Source organism: Vicia villosa, linkage group LG4 (genome assembly GCF_029867415.1).
Source record: "Vicia villosa cultivar HV-30 ecotype Madison, WI linkage group LG4, Vvil1.0, whole genome shotgun sequence".
Classification (NCBI taxonomy): Eukaryota; Viridiplantae; Streptophyta; class Magnoliopsida; order Fabales; family Fabaceae; genus Vicia; species Vicia villosa.
Window position 1 is genome coordinate 173,741,900 of NC_081183.1, and position 16,752 is coordinate 173,758,651.

Genomic DNA, 16,752 nt, shown 5'->3' on the forward strand with positions numbered 1-16,752 from the left:
ACTAGCCAGACACACAAAAAACAGAAATTATATATATATATATATATATATATATATATATATATATATATATATATATATATATATATATATATATATATATATATAACCCAATCATTAAAAAAGTTTACATATATTACATACAATTCATAGCAATTCTCTGTGCTCCAGATTCATCTATCTAGTAACAGTTAGCAAAACGTAGCTAAATATGGCATCTTCTACAGCCAAAACGAAGGTGTTTGATTCAGAAGAAGCTTTAGCAACGGTTAATATTCTGAGAGAAGCGTTTGTTTCTGGTAAGACTCGAAGCTACGAATGGAGAGTTTCTCAGTTGAAAGCTCTTTTGGAATTAACTGAAAAGCATGAGCAAGAGATTTTCGATGCTCTTTTCTCTGACTTAGCCAAATCTGAAGCTGAAGCCTTCATCCAAGAGGTACACAGTTTCTCAATCTATACTATAATTTTATCATTTATTTGTTGAAATTTATGTCTTTTATCTTTTGAGTTTCTGTTTTTGTTTATATCTATGTCTAGTTTTTGAGTTTTATTTGGTGTTTTTGTTTGACTTTAAGTTGGGTTTGGTGTAATTTTATTTTAATGTTAAGTTTATAGGATAAAATAAATTACTTAATTAACAATTTCAAAATATATGAAAATTAACAAGAATATATTTATTTATTTATTTATGATCTTGTTCTTTACTTTCTTTCTAACTGTTGTATCCATCCTAACTAATTTCCAAGGATTGAGAAAGATCCATGGGACTCTCCCTCTCTCTCTCTCCCTCTATCTGGTGGTTGAAAAAGTTGGCCCACTATAGACAGCTTAGGGGCCCTTCCCTACTCTAGAAAGATATAACTTTTTTAGCGAAGAAGAAAGTTCCCAAACTAACTTGTTTTCAGATTCTTCTGAAAAATAGTCATATGGTCAAAATGGGAAATGCTTTTCTACGCTCCTATGCAATATGGAGTTGAATTTCAAAAACTACTAATAAACTACTAAGTATGGAAATTTCGAATACAATTCTGACAATGACACGTCGATATTGACACTACAAGAAACAAGTTCCCTAGCTGCTTAATATAGTGACGTGATTATCATGTGTTAAAATTATGGCTGTTCCGACGTGATAATCACGTCACTAAATATTATATTAATAAAATATTACAAAGTACAATACATTTGTGTCTGTCAGCATATTTATTTTTTTAAAAAAATTAGCGTCATTATGATCACGTCGCTATTTGTAAAAAAAAAAAATTAAAATGGGCGGTGGATTTCAAATGGGGGGAGTTTGAAAATTTTAAAATTCAAACTAGCGACATTGATCCCACGTCGCTAATAATAAAGCTGGGAAAGTAATAAAGTTGTCTGACTCAAACAGACAATGATTAGACCATTTGTTGACCGTTGCATTGCTAGCGACGTGAATCCCATGTGTGTAGCTAGCGACGTGGAATTAATGACGTTGAGTGCATTAATTCCAATTAAATATGACCGTTGTGGCTTGCGACGTGTTTGGCATGTGGGAAACTGGCGACGTGTAAATCACGTCGCTAAATATCTTATAAGTCTCCCAACTCTGCTTCGTCTTCCCAGACAGTCTTCTTCATTTTCTTCATTCTCATTTCCTTCCCTCTTCAACTCTCTCAAACCCATTTTCTTCTTCAACTCTCTCAAACCCATTTCCTTCTCCAATCTCTTCCAACATCACCATTTCAATTAAGGTATATCTCCAAACCATTTTAATTCCTTATTCCATTTAATAAAATATTATTTGTGTGTTGCTAACAAAAATCTGTTTGTTGTAGAATATTAAAAAAAAAAAGTTTGTTTTGTAGTGGCATGTTTCCCACGTCACTAAACAGTGGCATGAAAAACACGCCACAAATTTTCTCCGTTAGTTGTGTCATCCCTGCAAACCTGCTGCATGTCTGCTGTGCCAGAATTGTGAGTTGAATTGTGTGTAGGATATAGCGACGTGAATTACATGTCACTGAGTAGTGACGTGAATGCCATGACACTACTAGTTTACCACCTCTCCCCCTGCGACGTATTCTTTCACGTCGCAAATTATGTGGGGTGACGTGATATTCCTTTTTGTGGCGTGGGTATCACGTCGCTGGAGAGAACTTGTAGTGTGATAATAATTTAAAAAATAAATAAATTAAATGGAAACACAAATATCAATACATGTTTACGGCATAGACAAGTTGGTGTTACATAGTTAAGAAATAATAGTGTTAGCTAAATGCAAAGTAAACACATAATTTCTTTGTTTTTCAAAAAGACACGAAGTGAATTGAATCTATTAGCATGTCCACCTTTTCAAACGAGTTGGAATGAAGCTTGCTCTTGTGTGAAGCATTTGAACAAAGTCTAAATTGAAACGGATTTTTTAATGGTGGACGGGTAAAAGTTTTTTCTAATCATAATTTTGCTCTTTGGCATATTAAAAATCATTGGTTGAACTGTCTCAAAAAAATAGACACTTGAATTTTATGATTTCTCACATCTAGCTATAAGAAAGACAACATTGGGTTGACATCTAGGAGTTTTATTTGGTATGATCATCTTCTAGATAGCTTCAGATATGTTTTCTTGTGTAATAAACTTGGTATGTCTACACTTAGATTGTTTTCTTTTTTAGGGATTTTGACTTTAGTCCCCCTCTCTCTCTTATTTTCTTCTTTTTAATATATTGGTTGGCCTATGTTTAAAAAAAAATAGTGTAGCTAGCTTATTCTAGCCTTTCAAACAAGATGAAATAAGTTATAGGGTAATGAGGTCTATCGACCATTATTTTTTCCTTGAATATAGTTTTAAAAATTAGAAAGAGAAATTAAATGGAAGGACCGAGACTTAGAAGCATACCTTGTAAGTACATGACTTGAACATGAGCATAAGCAAGAAAAATTATGGTGTTGTTTGATCCTATTGCATAATAGATCCGAACTAGATTAAAGATGACTGATATGAGGATGCTGATCGAATCAGTGAATGAATTAGTTGATGAAGGAGAATGATACTGGCAAATACTTCGACACCCTAGTCAGTAAATGAAGAAGTAATTGAATGTATGCACGGTGGAATATTTTATACATGAGGAGTGTTAGGAACACTATCTTTTTAACACGCTTTCCCAGCACTCACACTCTTATAGGATGAAACACATGTGGATCTTTCACTTTGAAAATGGATCTCACATAAAGTGGTAGGACTCACGTGTGTTTCAAGGCAGCGGACGCCAAGGTCATGGACGTCAACTACCTCATCGTATACACCATGTCACCTTACAATATCATCTCGGGGCACCCTGCCATCAACGCCCTAAGATCTTGAAATGTCTGCTCCTAGATGTGGGAGTGAGTACCATCCAATGGGATTAACAAATGGCTCGCGAGTGGTATTTGAGCAATCTGAAGACATTTAGAGAAGAGCTCGTTCTTGTTGATGCTCATTCTTCTAAATTTCTAAATACTGACTTCGAGGGTTGACACCATCTAAAATATAAGATAGAACTTATTTTTTGACAAAGTGTATTTAATGAATTTAATTATATATTAGCTATGAATATATTTAATTTAATTTAATGACTATACATATTGATAATTGAATTTATTACATCAATGGATTTATGACCCAATTACAACATTATCAATGGACCCAAAATCGTGATTATAGTTAGTGCAAAGGAAGAGGCGATAAGGTTAGTTTAGGAGCAACAAACAAGATAGGAGTTATGTTTTTTGTTACACCAAACAAGACAATCTAATAATAACGTGATAAGCAGAGAAAAGAAAAATTCACACGCTACAACTACAAGCAACTTTCTTCCCACGCCATTCCTCCATATATTACGTGTTCAATCCTATCCTCCTATCACACTCACACACCAACTAAGGATCTTATGGATGTAAACAATCATGCATATATAAACTTGATAAGGATTTTAATCCATAATTTTACTATTTCTATTTTCAAACTCAATAAAAAGTAGTACTATCCAATAATTTATAGTACCATTTCTATATTACAAAATCTAATAGAACAAAAAAAATACTAATAATAGTATAGCATATGCATCATGGTATCATGTATCGGTCTATAATTTATTTTTGGATTGGAAAATAAGTCCATATTCTTTAATCTTATATTTATTGTCATATTGGTAAGAAGTTGAGAATAAAAGATACTTTGATAAGCTAACTCATTGATTGATTTCTTAATGTTGATTGACTCGGATGATTGAACTTCTTTTTATAAGAAAATTAAAAGTCACATTTAAATTGGGCATAAGTTAAAACTATTTGTTTTAATAGTAATATTATATTATTTATTAAAATATTTTTATTAATCATAGTTACTTAAATAATTAAATTAACTAAAATTCAATTAATAAAATTGTATTTGTTAAAATAAATCGGAAGGGCTGAAAACACTTAATGCTAGAACTGACATCCGAACTAGATTAAACGGTTCAGTGGTCCGGCTACGGATGACGGAAAAAAAAGTGAAACGATATTTTAAAATGAATTATGCTAAGATACTGAGAAAATCTAAATATAGTTTTTTATAATCAAACTCGGAGCAAATAATTGCTTTGTCCCACACTTCCATATTAAGTTTTTTTAACGGCAAATAAAGATATAATATATAGATAATTAGGCAATAAGAAGCCTCATAATTACAAACAGATAATCGAGGTAGACATAAGAAATATCGAACCAAAGACACCAAAAATAAAGTAACGGAAAAGAATTCAACAAAATCAAAGGGAAGCCAAGTCTCAATAAACACAAAGAAACACTTGAACCAAAGAGATGAAAAACCTAGATAAAAACATCATCCAAAGAGACTAAAAGTTTGATCTCAGATCAAAGATATCACAATCAATACAAGAGAATCCTATAAAAAATTACCAAAACCACTTTACCACAAGGTTAACACAACTCAACCCACTTTAAACTCAGGCACAAAAAAGGGTTCTTGAGCCAGACACAAAAAGACAAGAGTTTACATCGAACCTACAAAGATACTATTTTCAAGCCTAGAAAATACTTTATCTATCACATCCTTCATGCTAGAAGAAGAACCTAAAAACCACATCATTACGAGCTTTTCATAACGACCATACAATTAAATGCTAAATCATAGAAAGACCACCCTCAATTTAGACATATTATCCAACTCTCTAAGCACGAGAAAAAGTACCAAGGTTCCTATGAAAAATCTAAACATTACCTTAACTATCTAAAAATTATATACTAGACAAACACAACCAGATCACAACTCAAAAGTAAATTAGTAAATGACTTTAAGGACCGTCTACATATATAAGGGGCATGAGGCATCCTACAGATCGAGTAACACTCTACGCTTAGGCAGGTCCTCTCTAGTAAAAATATTATTTTAGAGGAGATGTTAGGAAAAAATCATCTCTTTAGAAGGAGGCCAATTGCTCCACACAAGTGAAGATCATCACCTGAATGAGTGGAAGCTCACTAGGAAGAACACTTTAAAAATGAACATAATCAGATGAAACTATATTAAACAAACTATCCTTAGAGTAACACCAGCACTACCCATTCGACTATAGAGGAGAGAGAGTGACATTATGTAAAGCAGAAAACAAATCAACATTCATCTTCTGTTGATAGACGAAAAATGACCTCTTTGACTTCAAGCCCTAAGATAAGATCCCATTCACCCATACCCCAACCTAACTAACTGGCCAATCCCTCTGATAATAAATACTGAAGATAGGAAACCTAATGAAAATAGGAGTAGACTCATTTTCTTCCTCATGCTTGTGGATGCGAATAAGTCAGACCAACTAACAAGGCCTACGACCTAACCCACACATGTTCAAGTCAGGCCAAAGTTTTTTTTAAATAGAAAAGGCCTAGAAATTTTTATAATGTTATTTAGTTAATTAAAAGGCCTAGAAAATAGAATTTTTTATAATGCTATTTAAATAAACATGGATAACTTTATTATTTATTATTATATTGTATTTTATACTTTGAATAAAATTACAAAAATAAAACTCAATTATCTTGAAAAACTTATGAAAATATGAAGAAAACTACTTATAAACAATTCCATAAGTTGTTTTCATAAGTTTTCCTGAGCAAATAGTCTCACAAAACATATGCTACTAGGTAAGCTTAGATAAGTAAATGAAAACAAATTTTTAGTATCATTGATATTTTATTTTTTTTTCCTATATAAACATTAATTGAATTGCTAATTTATATATGTTCAAACGTAGTAGACTTTTAAATAGGCTAATAGGTCAATCATGCATTCGAAAAGGTCAGACTCAAGCCTAAGAGTAAGCATGTGATAGGCTATAGGCTTTGAATTTTTTAGCATATCATACTTAGGCTTGACAAATCCTAACTCGACCCAGCCTATTTCTATTCCTACTCATGCTCACCTCAAATCAATCAGAGGAGTCTTCTGCTTTAGAACCAAGAAGTGACATCCCTTTTCCACCAAGTAGACGCCGAACGAAAGCCATAAGACTTACCCCTATAAGGCGGAAGAGATAACACAAGCATCATGTCTGGTGGAAAAAAATATCATACTAGAAACTAGATGCGACTAGGATAAGTTTCAGCCTCTATTTATCCAAAAGAGCTAAGTTGACTACCCATGTATCCTAGATCCCTAAACTACCATGGTGCTTAATCTTATAAACATTTGACCACTTAATACAAGAGATCTTAGAATCATCGTGGACTCCTTTAAGCCTTCCCAAGAGGAACTTTCTTTGGATCTTAACAATCATCTTTCAAGACTTAACAAACATTTTCAAGAAAAGAGAAGAAGAATATATGGATAAAATTCAGGACAAAGTTGAGAAGGACCACCCAATTGTTTGGGCTATCTATTCGGGGGTCAACATGAGAGGGCATTTATGTTGGAGCTTTTTCTTTATGAGCAACACATCTTTGTGAGAGACACACTACATTCTCATCAAAAATCTTAAGGTAATTGGTGTCTCGGTTCTCTCACTTCTAAATGCTCAAGTCTCAATTTTTCTAATCAATGTGGAACTTCCCCCCACACACTTCTTAACTCACACTTGCTTTTTTTTCCTCAACATCCCCCTCGAGTGTGAGTCTATCCACAATGTTCCCCCTCAAGCGGAAGCTCTTTCATCCACATACACTTGTACCACCTTTGACACTCTTCAACATGACATTTCTACCCACGACCACGTGGGGATACTTTTGATACAAGTGATTCGGTCCTTCACTCAAACCAAAGGCTCATGATACAACTTTTGGGGCTATTGATTTGGGGGTCAACATGAGAAATCATTTACGTTGGGGCTTTTCCTTTATGAGCAATACACCTTTGTGAGAGACACACTACACTCTCACCCAAAACCTTAAGGTGATAGATGTGTGAGTGCTCTCACTTAAAAATGCTCAAGTCTTCACTTATCTAATAAATGTGGGGTTTTTCCACACACACTTCTTGACTCACACTTACTTTATTTTCTCAGCACCAACCACCAAGACTAACATACATATGTCTATACGAATCCAGCCTACTAGAAATCAAACTAATTAGCGACTCTTATGCAGACTATAGACGGGGGTTGGCCCCTATCGAAAACCCTAGGTACTTGAAGGGCATATTTTTTTTCTTACAGTTGACGAAATCACCAACTACATAAAAAAAAGAACGGGTTCATATTGACCCATGTGAGGTTATTCTTAACAAAATTAACATGAATACTCAGAGCTAACTCAAAGTCCTTAAGAATGGCCTTAATCTCTCATAGATTATCTACCGAGACATCTTTCAAAATAATCATGTCATGTACATTCTACAAATGAGATGCTAACTCTAAACCTAGAGAAGAAGTCATAGTCTACATCCCTAATAAACAAACCATTAAGACCTTCAGCCACAAACATAAAGAGGAATATAATCAGGGAATCACCTTGCTTCAACCCTATTTAGGTGTTGATTTTTTGGGTTGGACAACCATCGCCTTGTAGAGTAAAGATGCATAATAATAAAGCTGATAAAATATAATCCCAAGTCTAGTCATCACTAAGAAGGTTCCTAAATCTTTTCAAAAATAAAAGAAATTTAACCCACAAGCCCACGACTCTTATTCTAATCACATTGAGCAACCACGTGACTAATCTCATATAGTTGAAAATGAGGAGTATGGTTATAACTAACTTGAACAAAGAAAGGAAGATAATCCATCCAACTAGGAAGAGTCATCACGGCGTTCCTTCAAATGATTAGAGAAGAAACTTACTACCTCTTGAATTTAGTGATACATTAAATTAACTATTAAATATAAAATCATATAAAAAATATGTTAGTTAATATTTATTTATTTTCAATTAAGATAATGAAAATCACAATTAAAAAAAAGATAGCCTCAAAATCTAACGGCTATATAAATTAACTAGTATTTAGACCCGTGCGAGACACTGTTAAATATTTTCTAAGTAAAAAATTTGATTTTAAAAACACATAATTTACAAATTTTACTTATAGTTAGATTACTATTGTATAGATAAAATGTCATTGTTATTAATAATATACATAAAAAAGTTTACTTAACTAATTTTTTTTTGTAAATTAAAAAATAATTTGGGCATTTCTAATTTATTAAAAATTTGTGTAAGTTTTAAAACAAATTAACTCGTTAAATAATTGTATCAACAATTGATTTTTCACACTTATAAAAATATTTGCAAATTATTCCCGTTTATAAAAATAATTGTATCATCAGTGACTTTTTCCTATTTATAAAAATATTTATAACTTATTACAGTTTATAATAATAATTGTATCAATAGTAAAAAAAATTATGTTTATAAAAATATTTGTAACTTATTCTCATTTATATAATTGAATTAATTAATTAATATTTTAAATATCTCCCATAAAATTAAATATGAGTTTTATAAATTAAATAATAATTAAAACTATAGTATAAATCTTTAAATCTCATAAAAGATCAGTTTAATAAATATGTATTGATACTGAGAAAGTTTGGAGAAGAAGGAAATCAAAAAATAAAGAAACATCAAATCTATTTGGAGGATGGCGGGTTGCGCAACATTATTGTAAATAGTAAATAATTATGTTAAAGTAATTAAAAGAATATAGATAAAAAATGTACTATTAAAAATAACAAATAAAAATATGTCAATTTGTGCTTGTGATCTAAATATGAATTAATTGTATAGTGTAGAATTATTTTATTGATTTTTAAAGGGAAATTGTGTTAGTTCAATAAAATTATTAAGTAGCCTCGGCTCATTGTATTGTCCATTTTAATAGAAAAAATAAATATAAATAATAAAAAGTTAAGAAGTCTCGGTCCCTAAGGCATGTCTATTTTAAGTAGTCTCATTCCATAGAAAATGTATAAAATAGATCTTTTATTTAATATATAATAAAATAATTGAATAAAAAGAATGACAAATTTGTGTTTTTCATAAGAAAGTTGTGTTTTTCACACAACATAATTGTTTCATGTCTAAAATAAATATTTATAGTAATTTTAAATATAAATATAACTTGCATAGGTATATAATTATGTCTAATTTCAATGTATATTGCTAATAATAAATTTAAATATATCATAAATATTAGTAATTTGTATTTTAGTTTTAGATTAAAACCCATTTTAATATGAATCTATTGAATAATAATATATAATAATATATAATAATATATGTTTTGTGTAATAAAATAATATCATCTCATTCACTAAAACAAAACAAAAATATTAAACTCTATTAGCCTCTAAAATAATTTAGAGGCACAAATAAAAAATGACTCTTATGATATTTGAATATAAAATTTTAGATGTAAATTTAGAGTAAATGCTAAAATTTTATCATAAAAAATCTAAAAAATTTTCATGTCAATTTAATTTTTTCTTGTATCATATCATAATATCATATATCATTTTCCACTAGATATATGATATTTTTGTTTAAAAAATTATAAAAGAAATCATACTTAATTGATTGAATCAATTTTTTTAAAAGCAAATTGATCTAGTCTAAAAAAATAACTTTCTAAATCAAAAATAAATTTGAAAATCAAAATAAAGTAAAATAAAATAAATTAATTTGATGTTCTATTAGTAAGCACTTATATGAATTACATATATAAGAAAATAAAAAAAAAATGATGGACTATAACATATTACCTTTTAGTAAGATGGACTAATCTAATTTAATAATTATATAATTTAGTGATTCAAACCTATAACTTTGGATATTTTAAAATTAATCATATGAAAGTCATATTTAATTTATCGAATCAATTTTCGTAGTATCAAAATGGTGTTGTGAAAATTGTGTATTCACCTATTATTATTACTTAATTTATTGAATCAATTTTTATAGTATCAAAATTGTCTTGTGAAAATTATTATTACTTAATTTATTGAATCAATTTTGTATCAAAATGATCTTGTAAAAATTGTGTTTTCACCTATTATTGTCCATGCTTTTTATCAATAACAAATATTTGAAATATTTATAACGGATAACATTTTATCATAAAAATATTATTAACTTTTATTATTGTCATTAAATTAGGTGCTTCCAATTTCTTATACTCATTCAATTAATATTTCCGTTAAATTATTATTTTTTTTATAAAATAAAAGGAAATTTATTGCTTTCTAAGTAAACAAAATATATATTGAAAGATAAATTAATCTTGGAAGGAGAGATTATAAACTAATATATTATTTAAAAGTAAATCATATTATTTATTGAAGGATACATTATAAAACAATATATAAAATATACTATACTAAAAATAAACTATAAATAAAAATAGTATATAAAATAATATATAAAATATAGTAAATAAACTATAAATATTAAATTTGAGGTAAAAAATAATTTTAATTACTATACTAAAAATTTGAGGTAGTTATGAAAATTTTAAAAGCAATATTATTAAAATGATCCAATAAATAATGTTATTCTATATATAAAACATTTACTTATAATAAATCTGTAATAATACAATTATAAAAATATATAATTATTTATTTTATTTGATTAATTAGATCATATAATATTTATAAAATAAATATTAAAGTTATTATGTTATTATCAAATATTGAATATTAGGATTTTCAAGATATAAATATTGAATATTAGGATTTCCAAGATATTTTTGGGAAGTTTTTTTTAGAGAGTCATTACCACGGTGTTCCTTCAAATGATTAGAGAACAAACTTACTACCTCTTGAATTGAGTGATACATTAAATTAACTATTAAATATAAAATCATATAAAAAATATGTTAGTTAATATTTATTTATTTTCAATTAAGATAATGAAAATCACAATTAAAAAAAAGATAGCCTCAAAATCTAACGGCTATATAAATTAATTAGTTTATTATGAATTATATTTCTTAAATATAGGTAAATAAAATTATTGTCTTTTATTATGAATTATAATGTTCAAATATTATACCATAAATTCAAAAATTGATTGTTACAATTTCACAAACAAATCTTCATTTTATCCTCATTTTAAAATTTACCTTACATGAAAATAAAAATAATAATAAAAATCATTAATTAACTGTTTAATGAGTGACCTCAGCAAAACTATATAATAGCCTGCACCAATCTCAGAAATTCATATCCACCCTACCCACAACATACAACTCAACTCACCTTCTCTACTATTACTATTTCGTCTTTTTCTCTTCTATTCGCTTACAAAATAAGTTTCACTTCGGTTTTATCGCACTCAACTTCCTGCCGATTAAACATGACGACACAATCGGAGAATACCTTGACGGTTGAAGCTGCGTCGACACTGGTGAATGAACTCAGAGCAACATTTGCTTCCGGCGAAACACGGAGTTACAAATGGAGAATTTCGCAACTAAAGCAACTCTATAAGATTGCTGAGCATCACGAACAAGAAATCGTAGATGCTCTTCTTAGCGACGTCGGTAAACCGCCGCTCGAAACGGTTGCTTACGAGGTTCAGTTATCTTTAGTTTGAATTTATTTAATTGATTGTTTGTTAATTTTGGTAATTAAAGGAATTTATATTTCATTTATTGTTATTTAGGGTAGTAAATTGAATTATGGTTGCAAATATCTGTATGTTGTTTTCGATCCTCGAATATTCCGTATTGAATTTCTTAATTATTTTAATGTGTTTATGATTCGGTTGTTGAAACGTTGCCGTATGAGTTTTTAAGGTCTGGTGTGAGCATTAATTAGGAACTATCACTTTTTGAAGTCGACCAATCTTTGCTCATTGATATGGCTTCTCTTAAGTTTTTTTCTCTCTTTCATAGTCACACATTAAATGCAGTCTTGACAAATTATTTATAAATTGTGATATGTTTGGTACTGTGAGTTTATAATAAGTGATTTTGGTGAAGCTGTACATTTTGCAAAATCACTGTGTATCACCGTGAATTGTCAGAGTCAATGTGTTAACTGTTGTTTAAGTTGTGTTAATTTCAACTTATATTTAAAATGGTTATTCACGACACACTTCAGATGTTCAGTCGTAGGCGTTAGGCTTTGAGTATCAAAGGTTAAATATGTAATATGAAAAATGAATTTATAAATACTGGACAAACATCTTTTATTATATGATTTTGTGGGGTTGAATTAGACTGATCCTATGATTTTTTATTACCATGAATGAGATTGCAACAAGATATAAGCATGGTTCTGGATAAAATATTATGATGAAAGATGATGTATGTAGTCGACTTCACTTAATGGGATAAGACTTGATTATTTGTATCCTTAAATATTCAAAACATAGTAATTATATTTAGTTCATTCTATTCAACCCACCCATACATGCAGTGTTATACATGCAGTGTTCCTTGTAGTTAGTGGCTTCTGGTTTTTATGATTATCCTTATTTTAGATTTTGGTATATGTTATTTAGGTGTTTGTGTTTTGTGCATTAAGTGTGTGGTCCTGTATTTGCTTGCCTTTCCAGTTGATTATTAGATGCACAATTTTTTCATGATTTGACAAATAGGGTCTTGTCTGTTTAGTTCTGAGATGGAAATGAGATGCCACTTGTTACATAGTTATTATGAATTCAATTAGTATGTACGGATTGTTGCTGTTATTGAAGTTTAACAGATTTCATTAGATAGGTAATGGTAAGTCTATTTGTCGGTCTCGACTGGATACTAAGTTTTCAAAAAAAAAATAGTAAGTCTGTGTATGGATAGAAGGTCTCTGATGATGTACAACTGGTGGTCCTGGCCATTCAATTATTATACCCCAGCAAGTGTGTACTGGTTGTGGTATTGTATTTATTGTTTAGATAGTCTTATAGCACATGTTTTTTTGTGATAATAAACTAATTATGAATACAGAGTGATACTATTTTAGCCAAGATACCGAAAAGTTTAGTACTGATTAACTCAAGACGTAAATTGAAACTATATAAATATTTTGGAAATTTTTAAGTTTTGACAAGGAGATTAAGCTTAATAGCGCAAGTGTTTCCTTATAATAAGGACATGAAGCTGAAAATGTAGAATTAAACCTGATTTCCTGAATATTGTTTATTAGGTTGTTGAAAGGTTGGAGTAATGGACACAACAATGTTAAATATGATACATGTCTATCGTCTCATACCTGTTGTTGTTGTATTATAGATTGCTATGTTGAAAAACTCATCTAAAACTGCAATCAAGGAATTGAAGCGGTGGATGGCTCCGGAAAAGGTAATGTTGTAAGTGAAGTTGTTACACTGACATTATTTGTCATTACTTTTATCATTAATCACATGAATCCCCCCTTTAATGCAGGTCCCAACATCCCTCACTACATTTCCTGCTTCAGCTGAAATAGTATCTGAACCACTTGGAGTTGTGTTGGTCATCTCTGCATGGAACTATCCATTTTGTATGTTATCATTGACTTATTCAAACTTATGTACTGACATAAACATATGTGAAATTGTTTGGGAGAGCTTATAGAACAATTTATGACATGTTCATAGGTTGTTTTCAACTTGTTTTTTTATGTTCTCCATGACAGCTTATGAAAAAAGGCATAGCTTATATGAAAATAGTTTGACTATATCTATTATTATAAAAGTAGCTAGTACATAAACGTTTATACGATAAGCACTTATGTTATAAGTTTTTAAATAAGTTATTTATCCAAACAAATGATGATATTATTGCACTATCTCTGTTTTTTCAGTACTGTCACTTGATCCAGTCATTGGAGCTATTGCAGCTGGTAATGCTGTGGTCTTAAAACCATCAGAAATTGCTCCAGCCACATCAGCATTGCTAGCAAAACTGGTAGGGGAGTACATGGATAACTCATCTATACGAGTTGTTGAGGGAGCAGTTGATGAAACATCAGCATTACTGCAACAAAAGTGGGATAAAATTTTCTATACAGGTTCCTCCTTGTTTCTCACCTATGGTGTTCTTTCACCGTTTATAATTCCAAACTAATTTTTTCAGATAAACTTTTCTTAGTGGTTTGAATTCTTGATTATTACTCAAGTGCAAATTTTGATTACCCTTTTGGATAATTCACAAGGGCATTATTTCACCAGCTCCGAAACATCGGTACTTCTCATTATTCTGTTTTGAGTGAAAATTGTGGCATAGTATTATATAAGTATTTAGTTTCTTTGTTATTGTAGCTTAACATAAATTTTAACTTTTAAAACTTTTATTGTGATGTTTTTGTGTAAATTGAACTCTTTAGTTCTCTCTTGATACATTTTATTGATAAACTCTTTTTCTATTGACGTACGCATACCTTTATCCTTTTTAAGATGCTATATCGCATAACGAGTATCTTACCCGTACCCATGCAACTAAAAAATTGCAACTAACCACCAAAGTAAATGGCCAAACTTTTCTTGTTAACTACCCATTTTCTTCGATTTTTTCTTAGAGTTGCAAGGGAAATTATCATGAAAACAACTTATAGTTTTCTTGAAAGTTTGTTAAAATGATGTTAGAATCATTTCATTTATTCAAATATATAATGGTTGGTTTTTTAGGTAATGGAAGAGTGGGACGCATTGTGATGGCGGCTGCTGCTAAGCACCTTACACCAGTTGTGCTGGAGCTTGGAGGAAAATCCCCTGTTGTTGTTGATTCAAAGTCAAATATCAACTTACAGGTATACCCTTTGTTTCTCTTCTGTAAACAAATACTTGCTATCACTCTACCGACATTTCACCTCATCAAGACATTTAAATTGATTTGAATTTAAAATTGCAAGGTTACAACTAGAAGGATAATTGCTGGAAAATGGGGTTGCAACAACGGACAGGCTTGCATTTCTCCTGATTATATTATAACCACAAAAGACTATGCTCCTAAGTTGGTAATAGCTTTTTCCCTAGTGTAGTTAGCATTCTCTATATGTCTCTTTGTTTAGTGTTTGGTGCCTTCTATTTTTAGGTGGATGCTCTAAAGACTGAATTGGAAAGTTTTTACGGAAAGAATCCTTTGGAATCAAAAGATTTGTCACGTATTGTAAACTCGAACCACTTTGCTCGTCTGACTAAGCTTTTGGATGATGATAAAGTTTCTGGTAAGATTGTTCATGGAGGTGAAAAGGATGAAACCAAATTGTAAGCTCTCTGTCTCCTTTGTTGGAAGCACTTACTTTATTGATGAGATCTTGATATAGTGAAATACAACATTGACACTAAAATCCCTCTCTTTCCTTAAATTACAGGAGAATTAGCCCTACTCTTCTATTAGACGTTCCGCGAGATTCTCTAATAATGAGTGAAGAGATATTTGGTCCTTTACTTCCCATCGTCACAGTGGATAAAATAGAAGAAAGCTTTGATGTGATAAACTCAGGACCAAAGCCTCTTGCTGCATATATATTTACCAACAATAAGAATCTCAAGGAGAAGTTTGTTAAGACGATTTCTGCTGGTGGTTTGGTCATCAACGACACTACTATACACGTAACTTATCGCTGAATCTCTTAATTCATAGTTTGAATTGACGTGAAATCTTAACACTATTATTAACTTCCATGTTTCTGTTACTGATGTATGTTTTTCATTTGATGCAGCTTGCGGTTCATACTCTACCTTTTGGAGGAGTAGGTGATAGTGGAGTTGGTGCATACCATGGAAAATTCTCGTTTGATGCATTTAGCCACAAAAAAGCAGTTCTTTATCGCAGTTTTTTCGGTGATGCTTCTATAAGGTATCCACCATACACCAAAACAAAGTATAGATTGATGAAGGCTCTCATGACTGGCAGCATAATTGGTATAATTCGTGCTATATTTGGAAAGTCCTAGAATTATTTGTATTGAAATCTAGAATTTAATTGTATTTGGCAAGTCTTTTATTCTGGTTTACTTGTATTTTATTGTTTTTTTTTTTTGGTTTAAACACATCAACCATGACTTTTGTGCTTGACTTGAGAATAAATTAGATAGTGCTATATTATAATTCTCACATGTGTAACTGATAACTCTAGTGGTGCTAATATCACTTGGAGTGTAAGTATGAAAAATTGTGTCCTTTCTCCTGTGATGGTTGCCAACTTATATATGATTTGATTTGGAATGCTCTTAGTCCTTTTGATCAATTCATTTGCCATTACTATCTCTGTCTCCTTGTCTATATAAGGCCAGTTAATGGAAATCAAGTTCTTTGTTTCTATCTGAGACCGACCATTTATGGCTAATTATTCGCCAATAATGCTTTTTCTGCA

The 16,752-nt window shown here is 30.4% G+C and overlaps 1 protein-coding gene across 2 annotated transcripts; it reads left to right on the plus strand.

The window, feature by feature from the left end:
• The first annotated feature begins 121 nt into the window (after positions 1–121).
• On the plus strand, positions 122–16,604 carry LOC131596000 (aldehyde dehydrogenase family 3 member H1-like). 2 transcript variants are annotated; one of them, XM_058868542.1, is made up of 9 exons: positions 122–436; positions 13,687–13,755; positions 13,840–13,936; positions 14,240–14,446; positions 15,063–15,184; positions 15,287–15,391; positions 15,469–15,641; positions 15,749–15,989; positions 16,100–16,604. In XM_058868542.1, the coding sequence occupies exons 1-9, from the start codon at positions 212–214 to the stop codon at positions 16,331–16,333; spliced, it is 1,473 nt and encodes a 490-aa protein (XP_058724525.1). In that variant the 5' UTR covers positions 122–211; the 3' UTR covers positions 16,334–16,604. The 2 variants fall into 2 exon arrangements, with proteins under 2 accessions (XP_058724525.1, XP_058724526.1); XM_058868543.1 differs by lacking the exon at positions 122–436 and adding an exon at positions 11,663–12,026.
• The last annotated feature ends 148 nt before the right edge of the window (positions 16,605–16,752 follow it).

What these genes read in the sequence shown, in the direction of transcription:
- LOC131596000 (XM_058868542.1), top strand. Translation starts at nt 212, where the DNA reads ATGGCATCTTCTACAGCCAAAACGAAGGTGTTTGATTCAGAAGAAGCT. An exon ending in GGATAAAATTTTCTATACAG is followed by an intron (nt 14,447 to 15,062) that starts GTTCCTCCTTGT and finishes TTGGTTTTTTAG; the next exon opens with GTAATGGAAGAGTGGGACGC. An exon ending in AAGACTATGCTCCTAAGTTG is followed by an intron (nt 15,392 to 15,468) that starts GTAATAGCTTTT and finishes TTCTATTTTTAG; the next exon opens with GTGGATGCTCTAAAGACTGA.